Raw genomic sequence first — 26,493 nt, forward strand, 5'->3', positions numbered from 1 at the left:
GGTGGTGAACCTGTGGAATTCTCTACCACAGAAGGCTGTGGAGGCCAAGTCACTGAATATATTTAAGAAGGAGCTAGATAGATTTCTAGATGCAAAAGGCATCAAGGGGCATGGGGAGAGAGTGGGAATATGGTATTGAGATAGAGGATCAGCCATGAACATATTGAATGGCGGACCAGGCTCGAAGGGCCTAATGGCCTACTCCTGCTCTTATTTTCTATGTTTCTATATTTCTATTAAAGAGGTGGGTTTTAGAAGGATCTTAAAGGAGGAGAGGCGGAAGGATTTAGAGAGGGAATTCTAGAGCATGGGGCCTAGGCGGCTGAAGGCATGGCCACACATTGTGGGGTGAAGGTGGAGGGGATGCGCAAGAGGCCAGTATCAGAGAGACAGAGAATTCCGGGGTGGTGGGGGGAGGTTGTAGGCCTGGAGACAGTTACAGAGATAGGGAGAGATGAGACCATGAAGGGATTTAAACAAGGATGAGAATTTTAAATTTGAGACATTGGGGGACTGGGAGTCAATGTAGGTTAGTGAGGATAGGGATGATGGTTGAGCGGGACTTGGCGCAGGATAGGATATAGGCAGCAGAGTTTTGGATGAACTGAAGTTTACAAATTGTGGAAGGTGGAAGGCCAGCCAGGAGAGCATTGGAATAGTTGAGGCTGGAGGTGACAAAGGCATGAATGAGGGTTTCACCAGCAGACGGAAGAGGCAAGAACTGCTTATATGATTTTATTATAAAAATGCCACTATCGGGTCTAGATTTGGTTGGCCAATCATTGCAGACAAAGCAGGTAGGAAGGGAAGTGGTGGTTCACCTTTATGCAAGGATGAGTAGCATATAATTCCTATGTTCCAGAGATGGGAACAGTGCATTGAATGGGAAGTGTTCCCCTTAGACTTTCCTTCCCCTTTAAGAGCTAAATCACAAAAGAAATGGGTGTCAAGAGAGGTATAGCCATCAGATCACCAGGGAATTGCATGGTAACTAATCTTCCAGGAGAATGGATGCCTCAAACCCATACTCTGGATAAGGATGATAACGAGGGAGAATAAAAAGACAGTATATACATGTCTTAGAAGTTCAGCAAATGGACCAACATAGAAATTAGATGGCCTGGACCCTCACAGCAAAAGCATTAAAACAATCAAATTGTTCTATAAAAAGCATCTATGTGCCATTTACGTCTTTCCACAGTCAACGTCAAGGCAGAAATTTCGAGATGTGCAAACATCTTCTGGTGCATTAGCGGCAATAAATGTGAGCTTTCTCTATCTCGCTACACAAGTATGGCAACATTCTGAAAACATCCTAATCTAAATTGGGATTATGTTGGTATTGTTTCATACTTACCTGAATGTGCCTAAATTCAGTTTTCAATTCTTTCTGGAGTTGATGTGAGTATGCAAGGGAGAGAAGATTTCAGATTGCCCACCTCTTTTGAACAGATTGAGGTGCAAAATTCTTCGGTGTACTGTGCACCTGCATCCTGCAAAATTGGGCAGAGAAGCTTGAGGCCTACAGCAGCCTGGGAGCACTCAGAGCGCCCCAGTGCGGTTCATTGGTGAGTGCTCAGGGGTCTAGGGGTCTGGGCATAAGCTGGGCGCTAGGCTCATTAGGCCCCAACTTCAATATAAATGAAGCAGCTGCACAGCAGCCCTTTGAAATAGCCAATTAAATAGAGGCCACCATTGCAATTTGAGAAAAAGTATCAGGCATCCCTGCTCCCCTGCACTGTGCACCGTATCACACCTCTTCACATGCCCAGCATTGCAGCCATGGTGTAATCGGTGAGTCATCTGGTAGGTTTATCTGGCGAGGTCAGCTCATTAAGTACATGCAGCATCGGTGGTGTTGGCACTTCAGCCCCATTGTTTCTAAGAATCTGCAGTAATGATCTGCTAACACTAGATGTCACAAGTGTACTCATATACAAAAGCAGACTAGCACCATCTTGTGGTAGAAAGATTCTGCTGCATCAGTACACTGCTTTGGCATTGTGACTCTTTCAGATTTCTTTCAAACCTCTTTTGTCTGGAACACATGGGTTCTTTTTATTCTTGTGATGTCTGATAAGGATACCAATATAAATGGATTTCCTAATGGTAACCAAGGAAACGTGATGTTTGTTATGCTTTACTATGCTTTATTCAAATACATACAAGAAGTGAAATTCCTGGTGGCACATTGTAAAGTATTTTCTCCTAAAACTCTTCCTTATTATCACATGACAGCAGTGCCACCAGAGCTCGCACTAAAGCTGACAATTCAGAACAAGGGATAAGCGATAACAGTGCCACATGTTGTCTGGTGGTAAAATAACAGGTGTAGTTTGGGTTTCAGGTTCCTGTGGGCAGCTCCTATTGTTTGCTTGTGTTACCCTGCCAGTTATACATGGAAAATACTTGGGCAGTTCGAGGAAAATATCTAACCACCAGTGTGCTGTTCTGTGAAATTGCAGTGGAAGTGCCCTGGGGAGGCGTGGGGTAAACTCTTCAGGGACTAAGCTCATTTTTTATATTTAAGTGTTTGCGTGTATATGTGTGTGGGTGTATGTGTGTGTATATGTACTGTATGTAATAATGGCATTATTGAAGAAATCAGGATCATTAACTCTAGTAGCGTTCCCTGTTTCTCTCTCATCATCCAGTAGAGATGGTAAAAGCTCAAACTGCAGAATGGAAGCTAGCACAAAGAGGTAGCTCATCTTCAGAGAATGACTGGTGAATAGAAAAATCCCTAGTTTAAAACTTAACACAATATTAATCTATACAGTTGTGTGCTTCTCTAATTAGCTAACCAGAATTGTTACTCAGTTAAGAGAACTAAACCATCCTCTGGAATCATTTGTAGTTTGTCAGTGTTCATACTGTCAGGTGATCCAAATCTACATAGTCCCTAATGAGCGGTGCTGCCAGTGACCAAGAATTACTTTAGCATTAATCAGCCCTTACCAACACCAAGTTGAACCCATTCCTGCAGCAGCCATCACCAGTTCAATGCACTGTGAGTCCAAGTGGAGAGGTATGTCATCCTTCCTTACAATACTTATTGATTTGAGCTATGTATTGGCGATGATATGGTAAGAATGAGTAATAGGAAACAAAGTAGGGTAAGTGTGTCTTTTTTTAAATTAGGAAACTATTTAAGCAAACTGCACTTAGGCTCTCCAATTTTAACTCCAGACGGGTTTTGGATGGTTGGGTAGGGAGGTCAATTGAAACTCATCCGCCACCCTACTTCCCACCTGTTTTTGTATGGATCTGCAGTACCCCTTCCAAGGCCAAATATATATTTCCTGAGGATGGGTGCCCAAAACTGAACACAGTACTCCAGATGGGATCTGACCAAGTCTATGTACAAGTGAAGCATCGCTTCCTCACTTTTGAATTACAATCCCCTTGAGATAAAGGTCAATATTCCGTTAGCATTTTTGACTACTTTTTGTACCTGTGCATTATCTTTCAGTGATTTGTCTACATGGACAAAGCCAACAATATCTTACTGCAGTTGTACAGGGCCTTGGTGAGACCACATCTGGAGTATTGTGTGCAGTTTTGGTCTCCTTATCTGAGGAAGGATATCCTTGCAATGGAGGGAGTGCAATGAAGGTTTACAAGACTGATTCCTGGGATGGCAGGACTGACGTATGAGGAGAGATTGGGTCGACTAGGCCTATATTCACTAGAGTTTAGAAGAATGAGAGGTGATCTCATTGAAACATATAAAATTCTAACAGGACTAGACAGACTAGATGCAGGGAGGATGTTCCCAATGGCTGGGGAGTCCAGAACCAGGGGTCACAGTCTCAGGATACGGGGTATGCCATTTAGAACTGAGATGAGGAGAAATTTCTTCACTCAGAGGGTGGTGAACCTGTGGAATTCTCTACCACAGAAGGCAATGGAGGCCAAGTCATTAAATATATTCATGAGGGAGATAGATATATTTCTTAATGCTAAAGGGATCAATAGATATGGGGAAAAAATGTGAACAGGGTACTGAGTTAGACGATCAGCCATGATCATTTTGAATGGCGGAGCAGGCCCGAAGGGCCGAATGGCCTACTCTTGCTCCTATTTTCTATGTTTCTACTAACAAAATATTTTTGGTCCTTTTGGAGGTCATACTGGGTTTCTCCTTTAGGAACACATTGTTTTAATTTATCTTAAATTGGCCATTCACTGAGAAGATCATAATCAATTTTGCAGAGAAAGAGAGTTAGTCTATTGATCACTGGAGGCATGAGTGAATACAAGTAAAGGAATGCTTCAGAATACAGTTGTATAGTGGCCGTATCATTTTAACATCCCTTTGCAAAAAAAATTCAACACAACTTTAAAACCCACCTGCACATTTTAAGCAAGAAGAAAATAAATGACCATGAAGTGCTAGATCTCCCATGGTGCTCTTCACATATTTTCAAAGCTAAGCAATGAAATATCAAGTTCAGGTGTCCAACTTTGGACGTACCAAGATGGCGGTCTCAATGAAGGCCCAGTAACTCATACTCTGGTGTTTTGTCTTTTTCAATTACAGATAATGACTAAAAAATGTTGTATAGTGTTGTCTCAGAGCAGGGTCACTCATTGTAGCATTTGCTAGCCAACTGCAGCCTTTTCAAGCCTCTGAATATGGTCCAGTAGGATATGGTCCAGTCCTCATGTCCTGTTGTTGTGTGCTAAGCTTTTAACATGTACTGACCAATACACTATAACGGAAATTTCACGTGGCTCGAGACATTTTCACAATAGTGTGTTCAAACTTCATTCTGGGTTTGGGTGCTGAGTATTCTGAATATGTGATTGCACTTCTCCTATTGTTGGTGGCTCCAATCTGGCAAGCAAACTGTGCTTCCACCCTCTGTCCAGGCTCTCGGCTGTTTGCGCCCTCTTCCCTTTCTGATTCTCAGTGCTGGCTCCCACTGTTTTCTGAGATGAGTTATTTGGGGGTGATTTTAAACCCCAAGAATGGGTGGGTTGAGGGCAGGTGGGTGTTGAAAATAGTCGTTTTTTGGGTCGCGATCGCAACCCGGCTTTATTTCCGGGTTTAACATTGGCGTGTAAAAGTACAGGCTTCCCACTGGGAATGCAAAGTCCGAAAATTTTGCGGTTGCGACCCAAAAAATCAACTATTTTCAACTCCCACCCGCCCCCAACCCACCCGTTCTTGGGGTTTAAAATCACCCTATTAAATTTTTGAATTTAAGGTACATAGCTATGAACAATTGATAGAAACGGGTGAAAGAGAACATCTCAACCTGTGATAAAATGATGCTCAAAAATGCCACTGTTTAGAGAACACACAGTAATGCCAGAAAACAAAGCAGATTCAGGTAAAAGCAATTACAAAAATGTTGTACTCTACTGATTGCTGTGCCCCTGCTGAACATGATGTTCCATTGAAACTTTCTACCTTTACGTACAGTCTTTATTGAATTTATCTGGCTCTGCAGTTGCCTGGAGACCTAATTCACTCATTGGGCACGGATGTAGCGAGTGATCCAACCAGATTATTTAACTTGGGCAACTTGGACAGTCAATAAACACAACAATCATTGGACAAATCAGTTCACTGTGGGAGTTGCATTTTCCTTTGGATCGGGAAACTGGACCATGGTGGAGTTAACTAGACTCCCGCGGGGCTGGACGAATTGTCCTGGGCAGATCGCAAGCTTGGAGACTGTGCTACAGAATCAGGTCACTCAGAACCAGGATAAAACTGTTGCACACAAAATCTTGAAAATGATAGTTGGGAAAGTCCCAAGCAGTGCTTGCATTAGTAGTCTGAAGGAGTCCCCCTGAGATAAGCTTATTGAATGTGGTTGGAACGACTAGGTAAAAGCATACAGCACAGAAATAACTCCAAAAGGCAAAGCTCTTGTGCCACACAGTGTGAAGAAAGAGCTCATTCAAAGGATAAGAATTTTCTTTTCTCAGCATGCCAGTCTGAGTTAGAATGGCCAGTTTCCTGTGCCAATTGGAGTGTCAGTCTTGGCTCAGTGATAGTACCCTCATTTCTGAGTCAAGCCCCAATCGAAGAATTGAGTACATAATTTAAGCTGACATTTCAGTGCAGTACTACATCGTTGGAGGTCCTGTTTCTTGGATGAGATGTGAAACTGAGACCCGATCTGACTACTGCGGTGGACCTAAAAGATCCTATTCAAAGAAGAGCTGGTCAATATTTGCCCCTCAACCAACGGAAGGAAAAACAGGTTAACTGATTATTAATCTTATTGCAGTCGGTGGGACTTTGCTTTGTGCAAATTGGATTCCTTGTTTGCCTGAATAACAACAGTGACGACATTTCATTGCAGTGCTTTGGGACATCCTGAGAATGTGAAGGGCACTGTAGAAATGCAAGTTAGTTTGTTTTTTTCTTTCTTAATTTGTTTGCTGTTCGAGGTGAACAATGCTGGGCGGCTCAGCTGCCCAAACTGAAGCTGCTTATAATTTTATTTTTCTGACAAGTTTTTACATTTAGCAATTAAATATCGCCGCTGTCTTTATTCTTTAAAAGGTTAAGCTGCTGTGCCAGCAGTGGCCCTCAGGTAGGCCCTTAAAGGCGACTGGGAGAGTGGGGGGTGACCGGGAGAGTGGGGCCGTGACTGGGAGGGCGGTAATTGGGAGAGAGGGTAGCAGTGGCCGGGATAGTGGCGAAGTGGCAGCGGCGATTATGAGGATCAAGGTCGCAATGGCGGGGGGGGGGTCGAGGTCGCGATTGGAGGATGGATTGGGGTTCGATAGGAGGGAGAGCAAGCGATGGCTGGCAACGGCCGGCATGGTTTGAATGTTGAGTCAGGAAGAGCACTTCTGCTCCTTCCAGCTCCACATTCAGGTAAATATTTGTAACTAACGTACCTTTTTGGTGGCGGCCTGCAGCGGTCCTTTAAGGACCGCCTCTTAGATCGCATGTAGACCTGGTTTTCCTGAATGCTGCCTCAGGACGAACCAATTTTGCACAGGGGGCCTCAAGCAAGCGTTAGGCCCCTTATTTGCATATGCAAAGGGCTTAACACCCGTTTTAGGCATGGGCCCTGGATGCCTATATTTTTGCCTATACCAATATGGCGGGTGGTGCACTTCTGGCTCGTAATGAGTGTGCGCTTCCTGCATGCCAAATTGGAGGCTTAAGCGCTCATTTAGTGACCAAAAAACACGCATGGCCACATCGAATTTCTAGGCCAGTGGTTCTCCGGCATGTTTTTCCTCTTCACCATGTCTGGGGATTGCCAGTTTCCTAGGTGCAGTGAATTGGAATATCTGCCCTTTTATGTCATGTTGTAGTGAATTCCCAGTCCCAACTCTGCCACTATGGGTAGGTGCTGAACAGAGGCTCGGTTCTTCTCCACAGGGAAGGGGTGAAAATCAGAGGGCCTGTTGCCACCTTAGATCATTGATGGCGGGGGTAGGTAGCACATCTACAGCTTGTCTTGACCAAGGAACAAATGTGATGCAATGAGACAGCAGAGGGAGATGGATGTGAAAGATAAATTGTCCAGAATGAAAAAAATGCAGTTAATTTTCACAATCTTTTGTGGTTTTTTTTTTTAGAATTTCTGTTCAAATAAATCAATGGAAATACCCAATAAAGTCAAATTATAATTCTTTTTGATTTTAAAATTGCAGTGGATGATGAGAGTGCCGTTTTTTTGTTTGCCTTGGAATGCCAGTGATGGTGTTTTTTGTTTTTTCCAGATGGATGAGATAAAGAGCAAAGACAGAGTCATTCTTGCCCTGGAGAAGGATCTTGGTGTTCAAGCAGGCCATACTCAGAAGCTGCTTCTTCAGAAGGAAGCCCTTGATGAGCAACTAGTACAGGTGAAAGAAGCTGAGCGCTACCACAGCAGCCCCAAACGGGAATTTCCAAGTGGTGGTGGGGACACCTCAGACCTGATGGGGAACCAAGTAAGGACCACTATATATTTCAATGGAATATAGTCTTTCAGCTGCTGATTTATAGATGAATTTAGAATCATAGAAAGGTTACAGCAAGGAAGGAGGCCACTCAGCCCATCGAGTCCGCACTGGCTCTATGCAAGAGCAATCCAACTAGTCCCACTCCCCGCCCTATCCCCATAGCTCTGCACATTTATTTCCTTTCAAGTACTTATCCAGTTCCCTTTTGACGAACATGATCGAATCTGCTTCCACCATCCCCTTGGGCAGTGCATTCCAGATCCTAACCGCTTGCTCTGTAAAAAAGTTTTTCCTCATGGCATCTTTGGTTCTTTTGCCAATCACCTTAAATCTATGTCCTCTGGTCCTTGATCCTTCCTTAAATGAGAACAGTTTCTCTCTATCTACTCTGTCTAGACCCTTCATGATTTTGAATACCTCTATCAAATCTCCTCGCAACCGTCTCTGTTCCAAGGAAAACAACCCCAGCTTCTCCAGTCTACCCACGTAACTAAAGTCCCTCATCCCTGGAATCATTCTAGTAAATCTCATCTGCACCCTCTCTAAGGCCTTCACATCTTTCCTAAAGTGCGGTGCCCAGAACTGGACACAATACTCCAGTTGTGGCTGAACCAGTGTTTGCCTGCTGTTAATCACACTGTGTTATCTGGGAATAATACTCATTGTTTATAGGTCCATTAGAAGATGGGTAATTCCCTGGCAAGTTGCCTCTTTCAGCAACTTTGCCGATAAGTGATAGTGTACTATCAGTATTGTGATTAATCTCCTGTCTGTAATCTTAGAGCTATCCTCAGTATTTCAGTCCTTGTGTGCTGGGTAAAGAGGAATAGCAGGATGTGGATGTTGTAGAGTTAATGTCCAGATTTATTTTATTTTCAGTCTCATTAATCTTTGCTTCAGCATCTTTTATTGCTAGGTTTTTTTACCCCTAGGTGACCAATAGATCTGGCTGTCACAGTGTGCGCAAACATTCACCATGATCAATGATCCGTTAATGGAAGGTAGAGCTAGCTCACTATGTGGTACTGGGAAGCAAAGCTATGTTGAATACTTGAGCTCTTCAAAACCAATATTGTGACAACCCAGACAGCATCCTAAATGGCTTGCAGTCTGTTCAGGCTCTAGCATCTAAATTATGAGGAGTCAAAATGGGAAAAAAAAGCTGCTGCAGCAAATGATCTGGCTCCAGATGCTTTTAACATGCTTTAGAAGTTGTATGTAGTGAATGCATTAGTAACATCTAGTGGTGAATATCAACTTTTAATTATTTCTTTATATGTTATATATAATTACAAAAGGTGCCATGCGTGGTGCTAATATAGTTCTCAAAAATGTTAACGTATTTGTAGTTTTTTTTCAAATAACAATCAACCAAGGTTTTGCATTCTTTTCAAATATGTTGTATTATTTACAGATTAAACCATTAAAGGAGCAGTATTCCTTAAAGGGGAACTTTAGTGTCAGGGTAAGTACAATGAAGGATGTGTACTTACCTTTACATTAGTCCTTTAGTACATGGGGTAAGTACCTGAATGACATGTACTTATCTCTACATTGATCATTTAATGTAGGGTTAAGTACAAGGAATGATGTTTACTTACCTCTACATGGATCGTTTACCATTGGGATAAGTGCAATGATGTGCACTTATCCCAACAGTGTCTATACCAATGTATTTTGTTTTTCAATACATTCACAATTGCAGGCCTGCTCTGTGGAGCCCTGTGTATAACTATTTTAGTGGAATGGATGGGCTGTGACATACAGCAAAAAGAAATGTAGGACACGAGTTTGTGCTAACAGTTTCCCCACATCGCTAGTTACAGATCTCCGTTGTTTCGTTGTGAGGTGTGTCAAACATTAGCCAAGCTCTCTCCATAGAGAAGGTCTTTTCCATCAGGTCTCTTGCACCTTCATGAACACATATGAATGGCACAAGACACCACCTTTCAGCGTGGACTGAGAAATGGCTTGACGAGGCTCAGAAGGGGAGAAAAATATGTATATCATTTCAAGCACTCTGGTATTTCTCCTACCCTGCTATGGTCTGGCTACAGATGTTGAATCCAGCAGTCTGACCCCTTCCTAGCCTGCAGGTGGTTCTGAAATCAGCATGATAAAGTTATTGTACATCTGTCATTTGAAGTGGTGAGGGGGAAGATTAGCTTAGTGATTCATTTACCCAGTTTAAATATATCAAAAATTTATTTTGAAAGTGAACAATTAAGTTTAAAAAGTATCCGGAAAACAAATGAGAATGGGGAAATAACACAGCTTTTAATTTTTTTAAGAAAAGTGAGGTGAGAGGTTAAAAAAATGTGTAACTTTGCATCCTTCATACTACTTTAATACAGAAGAGTCCAACTTTAAAAGGATGCTTGATGTGGGTATGTAGGTTTCTAAGTCCTGCTCACCTGTCACCCACTGCCCCCACTGACTTCCATTGGCTCTCCATCCCCCAACGTGTTACCTCTAAAAGCTTTCTTTGAAATCCCTCTGTTGCCTTAATTGCCCCTATCTTTTCTATCTTTTCCAACTCTGAATCTCTGCTCTGCTGACTCCGGTCTATTGAGCCCCTGCCCCTTCACTGCATCCTTGGCAGAGCTTGCAGCCGCCACACCCCTCCGTCCTAGAAGCCGTACTGCTTTCCCTGACTTCGGAAACCTCCTCAAGCCCCACTTTTCGACTGTGCCTTCAGTCACCTCCCCTAACGTCTCCTTCTTCCTGCTGAGGTCTCCCACCCCTTCGTAAAGCACCTTCCATTGGGACAGTTGTTGTAGTTGTTGTAGTTTTCTATTGCTTAACTAGAAGCCCAATTTATAATCATGCAGCTTTTAAAGCTTTATCCTTTTGAAAGAAATGTGACCCGAATTGAAATGTGGAAAGTATGTATTGCATTGCTGCTGGCCATGACTTATTTACACCTGTAACTGGTTAGTTCACAAGTGACAATATTTCAGTAAGGTATACTCCACCTCATGAGTGGAGATAATGATCATATTTCACTGCTACTAATCACCTATTCTGTTTATGCCACACTTCAAATATTTTAAAGTAATATTTTTATTAAAATTATTCATTTTAATATGAAGGTAGAGAACGTCATCAAATTGCATGAGCTACTTCTTGCTTCCCATCAAAGTGCTTGGGTTCCCCAAAAGTTAAGATTTAAGTTTGCTGCCCTAAGTATCATAGGAACATGGAACAGGAGTAGGCAATTCAGCCACTCGAGCCTGTTCCACCATTCATTTAGATCATTGCTGATCTGTATCTTAGCTCCATTTACCGGCCTTGGTTCCGTATCCCTTAATATCCTTAGCTAACAAAAATCTGTCAACCTCAGTTTTGAAATTCTCAATTGACCTGTTCTCAACATCTTTTGAGGGAGAGAGTTCCAGATTTCCACTACCCTTATCCTCAAAATGCAACATTGTAATCTGTCATCGTGGCGGTAGTTTACATTTCTGGTACGTTCACTCGTCTCAATTATTTTTTTAATTTTAAAATCTCAACTCCCCCAATGGTTGACTGGGTAAAAGGACTGCCCAGTGTAGCAATGAACCATATGCAGCAGAAGTTCCCAGATTTGAGTCCTAATCTGTGCTGAGTTAGCTGGGCAATGGAAAAATTTCCATATCGCTACTGTGTCAGTGTTGAGGATTCCCAGGTAAGTTATATTGTGATTGGATTCAATGAAGCTCACTGCCCCAGCAGATTCCCTTAGGCCAGCCTCAGATCTTCAATTTCTCGCAGCAGCCATCGTGTAGCCTCTCTGAGTAAGATTAGATATTAGGGGCACTTTTATGCTGTGGGTTCATGCCCATAAGGAACTGGACTACCAACGTTCATTTTACCCAAGACCCTGGGGGTGAAATTCATTTTTGGCCAGGTTCCAATGCTAAATGGACGCAGGAAACAATCGCTGTTCCCGGAGAGACTGGCCCGAGGCCTGATCCAAATTGGGCCTTGGGCCCCATCCGAATAATTGGGGTGAGCAGCCGGCACCTGTCGCCCCTCCAGAGACAATCTACCCATGTCGACAGAACTAATTTGGGCCTGCAGCCTCGCCAGCAGCGGCCCTCAGGTAAATCTAGGGGGAAGAAGGAGAACGGGGTGGGGGGACGATTGCGGGCTGGCAGCGGCTCTCAGGAGCACTGTGGCTCTACATGAAGGTTTTTCACAAAAGAATACATTTCCTTTTGGTGGCGGCTATTTGATAGGCCGCATCTACTCCTAGAAAAACTTGAGTGGAGCAGGCCTGTCGCCTGGTCTGCACAGGGCAGCCCAATTTCAGGAAGGGGTCCTTAACCAGACATTTAGCATCTCAATAGCATTTTCATGGGGCCTATTGCCTGTTTCAGGTGGCCACCAGGGACACCTGAAAAATCGCCTGGTCCAGTCTGGGATCGGATGTCTTTCAGGTGTCCTCGGGGAGTGGGCATAGCACCTCAAAACTGGTCCATTTTGTCCCCGTTTTCTGCCTAGAAAACGGGCACAAGAAGGACCGATTTCTCCCCCTCCCCCATCTCCCTTCAGATCCTGCAGACAGAGGAAACTTTCATCCCATCACTTTGGGCAGAATTTAAACCCAGATCCCCAAGCTGAAAGACCAGTGCAGCCTAACCCACTGCACCCTCCCTCACTTTAAAAAAAATGATAAAATGTTAAATTACAACCATTTTGCTATAACCATGATAACATTTAGATGGAAGATAAAACCTAGCGAGAGAAAATGCAGAAATGGTACAAGAAGCAATCCCATTTCAGCTGAATTGTTACAACCGAGTACAACAAAGTAACTTATACATGGGATATGATTGAGATTAAAGCCTAGGTGGCAATAATCTTTATTTATGTGACAAATTTCCCACGGAAAGTAATTCATGCAAAATTAGACAACAGAGTGGCTCTGCATTTATTGTTTGGGTTTTGCGTGTCACTGGGACTGGATGCTGATGTAATTTGGTTCCCTATAAGCCACAATTTTGTGCCAAAATCATTGAATATCTTCTTTGGCGTTTGCATACAGCAGATGTTGATTTGCCTTTTTTTATAACAAAAAACATTTTTGCTTCGCTTTCTCAATGTAAATTCTCCGTTAGGAACCACAGCTAGATGAAAGGGATGTGCGGCGGTTCCAGTTAAAAATCGCTGAACTGAATGCTGTGATTCGAAAACTAGAAGACAGAAACACTCTGCTAGCAGACGAAAGGAATGAACTGGTAAATGCGATAGCTTACATCTCATCCATTTTAGTAAATGAATAAGCCCTACAGTAATTGTTGCTGTGCCAAGTGCATCAAGCTATTTGTCCTACCAGGGGTAAAATGAAACAAAAAACCTTCAGTTTGAAGGCAGAAAACGAAGCATTTGAAGCAAATAACCAAAGAGAATTTATCTGCTATGTAACTGATTTATGCGAAATTAATGATTACACGTAAAAAGTAAGCTGCGATCATTCCAATGAATTTATTGCACCGTAGAAAGCTTTTTGCTGAAATTTACCTGTGCTGCCTTTGAATTATTTTCCCAGTTGAAACGTGTTCGAGAGACAGAGAGTCAGTTGAAACCACTGGTAGAAAAGAACAAACGCCTGACTAAGAAGTATGAGGATGTCATGCAGTCCATACAGAGGATGGAAGATAAGTTAAAAAAACTGACCAGAGAACATGCAGAAATGGTACAAGATGCAAACCCATTTCATTTGATTTTTTTTATAATTGAGAGCACAAATTAACTTACACTGGGAGCATCATAGTAGGTACAGCACCGGAGGAGGCCATTCAGCCCATCATGCCAATGCTGGCTCTTTGAAATAGCTATCCATTTAGTCCCATTCCCCTGCTCTTTCCCTGTAGCCCTGAAAATTTTTTCCCTTCAAGTATTTATCCAATTCTCTTTTGAAAGTTACTATTGAAACTGCTTCCATCACCCTTTCAGGCAACGCATTCCAGATCATTACAACTTGCTGCATTAAAAAAAATGCTACCTCATGTCACCTCTAGCTCTTTTGCCCGATCACCTTAAATCCGTGTCCTCTGGTTAATGACCCTTCTGCCACTGGAAACAGTTTCTCTTTATTTACTCAATCAAAACCGTTCATGATTTTGAAGACCTCTATCAAATCTCCCCTTATCCTTCCCTGTTCAAAGGAGAACAACCCCAGCTTCTCCAATCTCTCCATGTAACTGAAGTCCCTCATTCCTGGTACCTTTCTGGTAAATCTCTTCTGCACCCTCAATTCTCAACTTGTCCTGCCACCTTCAAAGATTTGTGAATGTGCACCCCCAGGTCTCTTTGTTCCTGCACCCCCTTTAAAATTGTACCATTTAGTTTATATTGCCGCTCCTCATTCTTCCTACCAAATTGTATCACTTCACACTTCCCTGCGTTAAATTTCATCTGCCATGTGTCTGCCCACTTCACCAGTCTGTCTATGTCCTCCTGAAGTCTGTTACTATCCTCCACATCCTTCCAAGTTTCATGGCATTTGCAAACTTTGAAATTATACCCTCTGTATCCAAGTCCACGTCATTAATATATATCGAAAAGGGCGGTGGTCCTAATACTGACCCCCTGGGAACAACACTGTACACTTCCCTCGAGTCTGAACAACAACCGTTCACCACTACGCTCTGCTTTCTGTCCCTCAGCCAATTTTGTATCCACGCTGCCACTGTCCCTTTAATCCCATGAGCTATAATTTTGCCAACAGGTCTATTATGTGCTACTTTACCAAATGCCTTTTGAAAGCCCATGAACACAACATCAATCGCACTACCCTCATCAACCTTCTCCGTTACTTCATCAAAAAACTCAATTAAGTTAGTCAAACCCGATTTTCCATTAACAAATCCGTGCTGACTTGCATTTACTAGCCCATACTTTTCCAAGTGCCAGTTAATTTTGTCCCGGATTATTGTCACTAAATTTTTCTCACCACCGACGTTAGGCTGTCTGGCCTGTAATTGCCGGGTTTATCCCTCTCCCCTTTTTTGAACAGGGGTGTGTGACATTTGCAATCCTCCAGTCCTCCGGCACTGTCCCCATATCTATGATTGATATTAAATCATAGATGACAATAATCTCTATTTATGTGATAAATTTCCAATGGAAAGTAATTCTGAACATAGAATGTAACAGGTAATTATTTGAAATGTTGCTTTTAACTTCATAAGACGTCAGCTGTTTTATTTAGAAGCCTGTGAAGCTCTCTGTGCTAGCTTATATTAAACCAAATAGTGTCATCTTTTGTCAATGTATTGCTGGAGTGTTTGGCCCAACATTGCAATTGACCTGTATGCACAACAGAATGCACGAATAGACTCTCCCACCTGTCAATTTCCTCCCTCCCCTCCACTGTGATATGTAATATTTATGTAAAGGTTTGAAGGATCATTGTAGCGGCTACAGGAATGATTGCAATACTCTGTATAGGTGCTAAATCTGAATCGACTTCATGTTGGGCTGATTCATTTGTATAACCTTGGAAGAGTCTGAATTTAATCCAATTCAGGCCAATTTGAATTCAGCCACCTTTTCTTTCTCCTTAATGACTCGGGTCGGGGAGGGGGTGCTGGTGGTGGTGGGAGGGGGAGTTGCACAGATTTGTACGAGACTTATGATTAGTGGAAGGAGCAGTCAGAGTCCGAGTCCCTGGTGCTTCACTGAGTGGGTGCAGGGTAGATGGAATAATGCATTCCCATTTGTTAGTTTATAGATATTTATCTTGGCAAGATTGCACACCAGCCAAAAAAAAATCACACTTTGGATCTGATGGATCACCATTTTGGCCCCTATGAATCTGAAAGCAAAGTTTAAATTTATTGAGCAAGTATATTCTACTGAATTTCCCTTTAGTGCCCTATTACTACAACAACTTGCATTTATATAGCGCCTTTAACATGGTAAAACGCTTAACAGCAGAGTTAACAAACAATATTTGACAATATGCCACATAAGGGGATATTAGGACTGGTGACCAAAAGCTTGGTCAGAGATAGGCTTTCGGGAGCTTCTTAAAGGAGGAGAAGCAAAGAGGTTTAGGGAGGGAATTCCAGAGCTTAGGGCCTAGACAGCTGAAGGCATGGCCGCCAATGGTGGAGCGATGAAAATCGGGGATGCGCAAGAGGCCTGAATTGGAGGAGCGCAGAGATCTTGGAGGGTTGTAGGACTGGAAGAGGTTACAGAGATAGGGAGGGGCGAGGCCATTGAGGGATTTGAAATACATCCATCCTATATCCTACCCAACAGTTTTAAAGTATTAAACAAAGTAACCAGATGCAAGTGAAACTTACTGGTAAGAGTGTTGATTTCTCCCTGTGCAACAATTAACATTGGAGGAAATTTAGTGGAGTATACATAGTTTTATCATAAATGATTTGTCTCCTTTTAAGAATATGAAAAATTGAGAGAGTTTAGTCATTTGGGTAGTTTAAAATACTGGTGTGTTAAATACATGTTTTGTTTGCTTGACAGAAGGAAAAATTTTCTTCACAAGGACAGTTGAGACGGCACACTTCACTGCATGATCTGAGCCAAGCGCAAGATGAGCAAGAATTGGAGTTCTTGAGACTTCAGGTCGTTGAACAACAACATATTATTGACGATTTAACAATGGTGAGATATTTTGTAGTTGGTCTTGTCCATGCAATCTGAATTTCAGTTGCTGATGGTGTACCATTAACGATACAAGTATTAGCTGAACTAGCATCATTAGTCAGTCAACAGATCATAAAATTTCTCAATAGAAATTCATAGAATCATACAGCACAGAAGGAGGCCATTCAGCCCATCGTGCCTGTGCCGGCTCTTTGAAAGCACTATCCAATTAGTCACACTCCCCTGCCCTTTCCCCATAGCCCTGCAAATTTTTCCTCTTCAAGTATTTATCCAATTCCTTTTTGAAAGTTACTATTGAATCTGCTTCCACCACCCTTTCAGGCAGTGCATTCCAGATCATAACAACTCGCTGTGTAAAAAATATCTCCTCATCTCCCCTCTTTTTTTTGCCAGTCATCTTAATTCTGTGCCCTCTGGTTACCGACCTTCCTGCCAGTGGAAACAGTTTCTCCTTATTTACTCTATCTATTTTATATTATCTCTCCTTGTTCTTCCTTCCAAAATGCATCACTTCACACTTCTCTGCATTAAATTTCATCTGCCATGTTTCACCAGTCTGTCTATGTCCACCTGAAATCCGCTACTATCCTCGTCTGCCAATTCTACTTACAAGATTGAGGGCAAACTTCGGTAGCTCCCAAAGCTGTGATTGTGATTGCTTAATTGATGGGTGCAGTATACTGCCACTTTTGCATTAATGTAAAGTGGTTTTGGATGGGCATCAACACATAAGTAATAGTATAATTCAGAAGACTATCAAGTGCATTAAAGTCATGAGATATGAACCCAGTTCTAGGGGCCATCTAATCAGTTTGATTTTGCATTGAGTGTAATATAACTCCAGCCTAAAAGGCAAATTCATTCCATATTTTTAGTCAAATCTGTTTTGATGTTTAAAAATTAGGGAGCTTATATTTTGCTACAAGCTGAAATACATGCAACTAAATCTTGTCCATGTGGTGCAGGAAAGATTAAGATCTACGTCTTAAAATATAGATCTTTTAAAGACTTCAATTTGGAAAGTAAGCCAAAATTGGTAAATGAATCACAAGTGTTTTCAAGTTCTGTTTTGTTAAGAATCTGCTGTACAACCATTCACATGGAGATGCTGGGGTGTTTTGGTGCATTGTTACTTTTGTTGATAATCATCTCACTTTAGAATTCTCCTGGGGGAGGGGATTTGGCGTGGGAGCAGTGATTGGATAATTTAACTTTTTTAAATTTCAAAATATACTTTATTTCATAAAATTTAAAGATACACACAGTTTACGCATAGTTCAAGTAAAAAGACAGAAATTCCAGCAAGGCAGTTCAAAGCAATACAGTGCAGATTGTATACACTATGATCTCATTATTACAATTTTAAAACACAGTACATACCTTCTGTTACATTCTGTACAATACAAGGTGGGGCGGCCTTACACGGTGGCCTTTCCCCATGGGGTCTTTGCGTAGATCGCACCTCGCTTCAGTCCCGTAGCACGTACTCCTGAACCTTGAATAATTTAACAGGACTCCAAACAAAATATAAAATAAAATGTTTCTGGTCCTTGTGTGGGTTGAGCCTCCAGGTTGGGAATAGAGTGAGGCATTAGCCCTTGAAGGAGTGTGGGCCAGAGTTAAAGGAAAGCAGCCACTTAAAAGATAACTGACTGTATTTGAGAACAAAATGATATTTCAGCCTGTCCTAAGGTGCTATAGGGCAAAAGAAGTGGCTTACAAACCCAGCATCTATTTTTATTAACGTCCATTGTTGGATGGGTTGAAATTGATGTAACTGGTGGATTACTATTTATCCTGGATGTTTTCCTTAGAATTGTCAGTTTATTGAGTCGATCATTCATTTAAAAGTTGCATTTTTATATCTCAACATTTCTTGTTCCCTGTAGGAGCGGGAGAGATTGTTACGCTCTAGGAAACACAAAAGAAGAAGTGCAAAGCCTCACCAGGTAAAGTGACAAATGTGTAGCAATCCTACGTTGAGTTATAACTTCTGGGAAATTGAATTGTGTGTTATTTATTCATCAAGTGACGAGTGAAAGCGATAACTTGAATTTGAACAGGATCTATTTGCATAGGTTTAAAATCCTTTTAAAATTTCTGTTTCGAAGGATGTCCAAAATGTAAAAATAAGACTTTCAGACTATTGATCACATAGGGATCGGTGAAACAAGAATGGTGAATGGTGGAATGTTTAATATTGTAATTTAATGCAAATAATATTTGATGGAGATGAAGATATAACAGCTGATCCATACTTAGTTGTAAATAAAAATCTATGTTTGTATTAAAGAAACTGGCTCTTTTAGTGCCTTTGCTCACTTCAATTGGTGTCAGTGGTATACATGCTGAAGCAGTTTGAAATGGCTCTCAATTGTTTTTGAAGTGCAGTATTTTTTTATATAGCTTCCTGTTCATTACAAGTCTGGTGTAAGGATGATATAACTAATGCTCAGGGTTCGGTATGGTTGGGCTGGAGTTTGACATTGGAGTGGGTTTCCATTTCTTGGATCGGGATGGTGTGTCATTGTGGTGTGTTGCAGGGAGTGCTTAATGTTTTTTTGGGTTCATGGACAATAGTGAAAACTCGAGCTTATGTTTGACTAGAAACATTCAGGGCCACTGTTTTACAGTTACTGAATATGTCAAGTTCCGTTTTTGTTAAATGGGACTCTGGAAGTTGTATTGGTGTTTTGGGGATCGCATTCCACTATACCGTCCATTTTGCAATTGGGCCCATAGGTTTATGGTGACTCTGTGGGCTGGATTCTCCTCTGAATTAGCGGCCATTTCCAAGTGGGAAGGGGAACGGTAAATGTGTCAGGAAGCTCTGCCAATTCCCTGATATCCACTTCTGGAATTTTATGCTGGAAGTGAAGGCGATGTTAAATATGTTGAATGCACATTGTACGGTAAAGAATGACCAGCATTTCTAAATAGTTGGAGAGAGAGTGTGGTTAAAATTGAAAAGATTGTCTTGCCTAAGGCAGTTGATTGCTCTGTGACCATTAGGCAATGTGTGAGATCGGGCAAAAAAATGGTACAACTTTTTTCTTGCTTCAGCTGATGCTACTGGCCACACTCCACTGAGGAAAGTGCTGCAGCAATTTCCCTCCCAGATCCACCTCTAAGCAGGTGACTCAAAATACTGCTGGGAACCCATCTCTGACATTCAAATAAGCCTGATCCTGGATGATCCACCAGGATTAGAACAAGGGCACCAAAGGACTTCCATAGAGCAAAACCTAGGCCAATCAAATTCCACTTTTATTACATAAGATTTTCTGGGATTCTGAGACTTTCAATTATCTTAAGAGGTTTTTTGGGTGGGGGGGTGGGATTGTATTCTGGGATTCTATCCATTTTTCCAAGGAAAATCATAAATCGGTGTTCTTGGAAATATGTTCTCCTGTAAACAAAGGCTATATTTTTAATGTGGAGATGCCGGTGATGGACTGGGGTGGACAAATGTAAGGAATCTTACAACACCAGGTTATAGTCCAACAAATTTTTAATGTTCATGCCCAACAGATGTGGTCAGTGCCATGATGTGCTCTTTACAAGTAATGAGGTGCAGCAGCAAGGAGCCACTCCGAAATCTCGCTGGCTCTGCAAGGTGCACACCCCAGTAGCATTGACACTGATATGGACACTCATCCTCAATAATTATATGATCCCATGCCTGGGATTTGGGATGAGGGATCATGGCAACGCCAGAACAGTGGGCAGAAGACCCAACCCGCACTGCCGGAATTTTTGAGGTCCCATCATACCTCACAGCACTGCTTTACAGCACAACATAAACACTTCGAACACATTATAGGGGGCCAAGGACACAACTCTTCAAATATACAGCCAATAATTTATCATGGCAGTGTCACAGGCTGAAAAACATGATGCTTCAGAAGCTTGCGCTAACCATGATAATGTTACATTTTTGCATAATTTCCTTAAATATATCTAGGAAATTGTATTTGCATATATATTTGGATGTTATTCCCATTACAGGTAATGTGAATGTAAAATGCCCCCCAGGAGCTATTTCTTCCAGTTGTGCCCTGCAAGCTGATGCAACAGTTTGTACAGAAAAGTTCAACATCATTTAAAAATAAACTAAAATTTGGGAGCAACTGGATGAAGTACAATTGTCTCTCACAGTCCTATATGTTCCTATGCTTTTTCATTGATTCCCATAATGTATGAAGGAACTATCAGCTGCAACGGTGTATACATTTATCAGTAGTCCTGAAATATGCTCGGGATGGAAGACATGGGTTAAAAATTGAGACTGCGACACCTCTTGATTAACTCTTTCAAGCAGACTCTGCTGATTTAACTCTCTTAAGCACGAGTATGATCTGCTTGAGAGAGTTAATCAGGCTCTAACCCTTATTTGTGACCTTCAAAATAACAGCAAAAGCTTAATTGTAGTCAATGTGAAGAATTACTGAGTGGTTTTGTTAGATCGTCACTTTGCCAGTGGGAGCGACTTATCATTCTTGATAAGGTGCTATCTGGTACAATTGATGTGCTTGCTTTGTATGAAGCAGTGCACCTTCCATTTTAAATATTGAAGACCAAGCATCAAATGCAGTGCCAAGGGACAGATCGCTGACTTTTTTCTACTCATAATATAAAAGGGAACCAGGCTTGTAAGACATATGTTGTTCAGCACTGCTTCAACTGTCCTTTGAATCCTAGACTGAAGACTGGTTCAGGTAGGTTGTGTCATCTGCTTTATTTTCTGTTTAATGCATGGAAGATATTGCTCTGTTCCCTCCTCCCCATTTATTGATGGGGCTTTGTATGTTATAATAAGCCTCCAGTGCTCCAGGATTTCAACTTTTTGTGGCCTCAGCATCTTCATTAATCCTACGGCCTTGATAAACTCAGAGCTACAAACCTGCTGCCTTTGTTTTCAAATCAGATTCAAGTAAACACTATTATATGATAGCTACATAACAGTTTGACATTTTTAACCTTGTAACAGTGGTACATATAATGAAACACATTGAGTAGAAGTGATACATCACAGCATTGACAAAGCAATATTTCCAATATTTCTTTTTCATGATTTTTTTTGTGAATTTGTGTTATGCTTATCAAGGTGAGGGGTGTTGGATGTTGGTGATAAGGAATGGAGCACTTTTCAATATGAGATCCAGTGTTATGATCATCCAGGTCAAGTATATCGTGGTGCAGTATAAAATATTAAGATTCTGGTGACCACCCTTGAATGAAATTGCCAATTAGCTCTGAATTAGAGGTAGTTTTATGGGCCCGTAACCATTAGGAACTGAATTGACGCTGCTCAAACGGACTTTTAAAGATAGTGGGGTTGAATTTCCATGGGAGTTCTCCAGATCATGGGCTCAATTTTGAAATGGTGGCGGGTTGGCAGTGGGGGTTCGGGGTGGGGATGGGAGTGAAGGTGCACGCGGCAAACCCGCATAAACAAAACTTACCGTTTCCGACGTGATCACATGGTGATTGCTGATGATTAACGTGCTCTTCAGGTTTCGCACCTGGCAACCAGCCTGATTGATGGGCTGGCTGCCGTCGGATGCTGCAACGCGAGGTAGGGGGGGGCAAGAAAGAGAGAGAGCGAGGCGTCATCTGGTGCTGGAACAGAAGATCGGTGGGGGTGTGGGTGTGGAGTGGAAGGTCGGGGGGGAGGAGAGTGGAAGGTCGAGGGGGAGGAGAGTGGAAGGTCGAGGGGGAGGAGAGTGGAAGGTCGAGGGGGAGGAGAGTGGAAGATCGGTGGGGAGGAGAGTGGAAGATCGGGGGGGAGGAGAGTGGAAGATCGGGGGGGGAGGAGAGTGGAAGATCGGGGGGGGAGGAGAGTGGAAGATCGGGGGGGAGGAGAGTGGAAGATCGGGGGGGGAGGAGAGTGGAAGATCGGGGGGGGAGGAGAGTGGAAGATCGGGGGGGGAGGAGAGTGGAAGATCGGGGGGGGAGGAGAGTGGAAGATCGGGGGGGGAGGAGAGTGGAAGATCGGGGGGGGAGGAGAGTGGAAGATCGGGGGGGAGGAGAGTGGAAGATCGGGGGGGAGGAGAGTGGAAGATCGGGGGGGAGGAGAGTGGAAGATCGGGGGGGAGGAGAGTGGAAGATCGGGGGGGGAGGAGAGTGGAAGATCGGTGGGGGAGGAGAGTGGAAGATCGGGGGGGAGGAGAGTGGAAGATCGGGGGGGAGGAGAGTGGAAGATCGGGGGGGAGGAGAGTGGAAGATCGGGGGGGAGGAGAGTGGGGGGGGGAGGGGAGTGGAAGATGGGGGGGGAGGAGAGTGGAAGATCGGGGGGGAGGAGAGTGGAAGATCGGGGGGGAGGAGAGTGGAAGATCGGGGGGGAGGAGAGTGGAAGATCGGGGGGGAGGAGAGTGGAAGATCGGGGGGGAGGAGAGTGGAAGATCGGGGGGGAGGAGAGTGGAAGATCGGGGGGGAGGAGAGTGGAAGATCGGGGGGGAGGAGAGTGGAAGATCGGGGGGGAGGAGAGTGGGGGGGGGAGGGGAGTGGAAGATGGGGGGGGAGGAGAGTGGGGGGGGAGGAGAGTGGGGGGGGAGGAGAGTGGGGGGGAGGAGAGTGGGGGGGGGAGGAGAGTGGGGGGGGGAGGAGAGTGGAAGATCGGGGGTAAAGAGGGGGACATCAGGAGAGGTGAAGAGGGGGACATTGGAAGGACATCGGGGGGGGGTGAAGAGGGGGAACATCGGGAGGACATTGGGGGGTGAAGAGGGGGACATCGGGAGGACATCGGGGGGGTGAAGACGGGGAACATCGGGAGGACATCGGTGGTGTGAAGAGGGGGAACATCGGGAGGACGTCGGGGGGGGGTGAAGAGGGGGAACATCGGGAGGACGTCGGGGGGGGTGAAGAGGGGGAACATCGGGAGGACGTCGGAGGAGTGAAGAGGGGGAACATCGGGAGGACGTCGGGGGGGGTGAAGAGGGGGAACATCGGGAGGACGTCGGGGGGGTGAAGAGGGGGAACATCGGGAGAACATCGCGGGGTGAAGAGGGGGAACATCGGGAGGACATCGGGGGGGGGGTGAAGAGGAGGACATCGGGGGGGTGAAGAGGGGGACATCGGAGAGGGAGACATCGGACATCAGAGCAGGTTGAAAATGTAGGTTGGTTTTGTGTTTTAACTTCTTCAGTGGGTTTTGATGTACTTTATTTTGTTTCTTTTTCCCTGATCCGGCCCTTCATGCCTGGTTTCAGCAGGCATGATTCAGAAGCGGTGGGCAAGCTGCCCAGGTAAGTTTAAAAATCGTTATAACCAAGTAATCTGTCACAAGTAAAGTGCTTTAAGTACCTCAATGAGGTAAATTTGGCTCTTTAGCTATCATCCCGCTGGCTTAAATTGCCGGCGGGACTTCCGTTTTCAGGACATGGGAACCAACTTCCGAACCCGAACGGGATTACCCCGATATTCAGAGCCCCCCCCACCCCCAACGCACCCACAATTTCCCTGTAAAATTGAGCCCCATCTGTGTCTTTAGCAGAAGGTCCAGTGAATAGTGCTTTTTTTGGGTTTCCGCGGATCTTCTGCAATCGAGAGAACCCCATGGAATTTCAATCTACTTACCAACTTGTTGAAAAAGAACTTGGGGCTTCTTCAAAGAAGCTGGTTTCCAGTTTGAATGAAGCGTAGGGTATATCTGAGCATCAGCCATAGAATATTTAGTTCACTCCATTCAGCCATATTTCTGCTTCACAGCAGTGTGACTGAACTCTGTGGGGCAGAGGTTCGCACCAATATAAAAGATCATCAAAAGAAGCAGCTTGAAAATTGTGACGAAAGAACTCTAAGGGATAGTTTTTTCTTGTTCAGCACTGGGACGTAAGTGCTTGGTGAGGCAAAACAAAGAAAAACTTGCATTTATATAGTGCCTTTCACGACCTCAGGACGTCCCACAGTGCTTTACAATAAAGTACTTTATGAAGTGTTGTCACCGTTGTAATGTAGGAAACATGGCAGCCAATATGCACACAGCAAGTTCCAACAAACAGCAAAGTTATGTTGGTTGAGGGATAAATATTGGCCCGGGCACCAGGGAGAACTTCCCTTCCCTTCTTCGAAGTAGTGCCATGGATCTTTTACATCCCACCTGAGAGGGCAGACGAGGCCTTGGTTTAACGTCTCATCCGAAAGACGGCACCTCTGACAGTGCAGAACTCCCTCAGTACAGCACTAGATTGTGCGCTCAAGTCTCTGAGAGTGGGACTTGAACCCACAACCTTCTGACTCAAAGGCGAGAGTGCTACTCACTGAGCACGGCAGAAGCCCTTGTTGCAAAATTGGGCACAAGCTGTTAACAATTTTTCATCCATTCATTTTAATAGACAGAAAATTGTGAGCGGCTTGTGTCTGATATTATGATGAAGGCTTATGTCCTAGCAAGCTCTTTCACTGCAGTGCTAGAGAGAAGATCCTAAGACTCCAAGAACAATGCTTAACTTGCACATTACTTGATTTTTGATTTGAAATTGTCTAAATATTCATTTCAAGTCAGAAAATAAGTAGTGTGTATGTTAAGCATTGTTCAGTTATATTGATTTTGGTTCTGTGTGAATCTCTTTTCTTATAATAAATTGAATTTGTAGTTTTAGCCTGAACTGTACAGTCTGACAGCATGGCGTTTGCCACCTATCAAAGTGGCCAGGGGTGCAGATTTCTAAACAAACAATAAAAAACTTCATATAATAAAGTCTAAATTTTGATTATTTATTAGGATAGATTACAGCAGCATATGAATATTTCTTAGATGCTTTAATTTCTAAGTTATGAGAAAACAATATACTTTATGTTTTGGGAAGATAAAGTCTACATTTCGCTCTTAATTGGACGTAACATTAATGTAGGCCTTTGAGTAATTACCAAAAATTCAAATATATTGCAAATTCATAACTCAACTTTTTGGAGGATATCTAAACCTATAGAAAATATATAATTTTATATAAACTGGGCCAATAGAAAAGGCCTCACATTGCTGTGATATGGTGATTGTGCCACTAGAGGCCCCAAGAGCATTCATATAATGTGCAATCAGCGGATTCTGAGATACATTTAGGGTTCTTCATTTTCATTTTTCAATAATCTTTTTCAAATGTTTCAGGAATATTGCAGTTTTTGTTTCTGACAAAAACAAAGAAGTCAATGGAGAAGAAAATTGGACGGTGTCTAAATCAGGCAGCCGACTTGCTAGCACCTGTTATTCACCCGGCAATTAAAGTTAAAATGACTCCCAACTTGTTTGGTCCTCCCTGCACTCCTGGGTGTATAGTCTAGGGCAGGGGTGCCCACCTTTGGCCCCAGAACCACATGCGACCCTGACCCTCGAACCCCAGGCAATCTGATCTTATTTGCCCTCATATTTCCTATTTGGTGATTTGTTGTCCAGTTTGAATTTTGTGGGCTTGGAGGTTTGGATAGGGTTGGTTTTTTTCAGTCATCTTAGTGGATAAATTCTAAATCAGAACACAGAGGTCTGTTGGTATTAGTAACTTGAGATATATGCAAATTAATGGGAGCATGGATTTAAACCTCGAGGCTTTATGGTACACGTCTACAAAGACAAAAGCTTGGGCACGCCGAGCTCAGGAGAACCTAGCATGGGGGAAAAATCAGGGCGAAAAGGTAACATATCCTCAAAAGAAAAATCCTAAATTTTCCCAGATTTTGTCTCTAGTCCGAATTTATCCTTAGATATTCTGCTGTACAAATTCTGAGGCAAAGGTAGGAAAATATAAGCTGCGTATAGTGCAGGATCCAGTACATGAAATGTTAAACCTACTACTTGCAACACCACCCAAGTTAATCAACATGATAGAAGTTAGCACTATTGATGGGAGAGTGGGTAAAAGCTCCTTCTGATGTAACACTGAACCACACAGACCAGGAGATCCATTGTTCAATTACCTGGTCTGTTCTGTTAGCTGGTCTTAGCCAGGG

At 43.1% G+C, this 26,493-nt stretch overlaps 1 protein-coding gene across 1 annotated transcript in view; it reads left to right on the forward strand.

The window, feature by feature from the left end:
• Positions 1-26,493, forward strand: part of LOC137328402 (janus kinase and microtubule-interacting protein 1-like) — a 244,443-nt gene that overhangs the window by 122,801 nt on the left and 95,149 nt on the right. The window contains exons 5-9 of the mRNA XM_067994334.1: positions 7,705-7,914; positions 13,029-13,148; positions 13,460-13,606; positions 16,405-16,545; positions 18,438-18,497. Coding sequence (XP_067850435.1) covers positions 7,705-7,914; positions 13,029-13,148; positions 13,460-13,606; positions 16,405-16,545; positions 18,438-18,497 — 678 coding nt within the window. The remainder of the gene's footprint in view (positions 1-7,704; positions 7,915-13,028; positions 13,149-13,459; positions 13,607-16,404; positions 16,546-18,437; positions 18,498-26,493) is intronic.

The sequence above is a fragment of the Heptranchias perlo genome, chromosome 1 (genome assembly GCF_035084215.1).
Source record: "Heptranchias perlo isolate sHepPer1 chromosome 1, sHepPer1.hap1, whole genome shotgun sequence".
NCBI classification, from domain to species: domain Eukaryota; kingdom Metazoa; phylum Chordata; class Chondrichthyes; order Hexanchiformes; family Hexanchidae; genus Heptranchias; species Heptranchias perlo.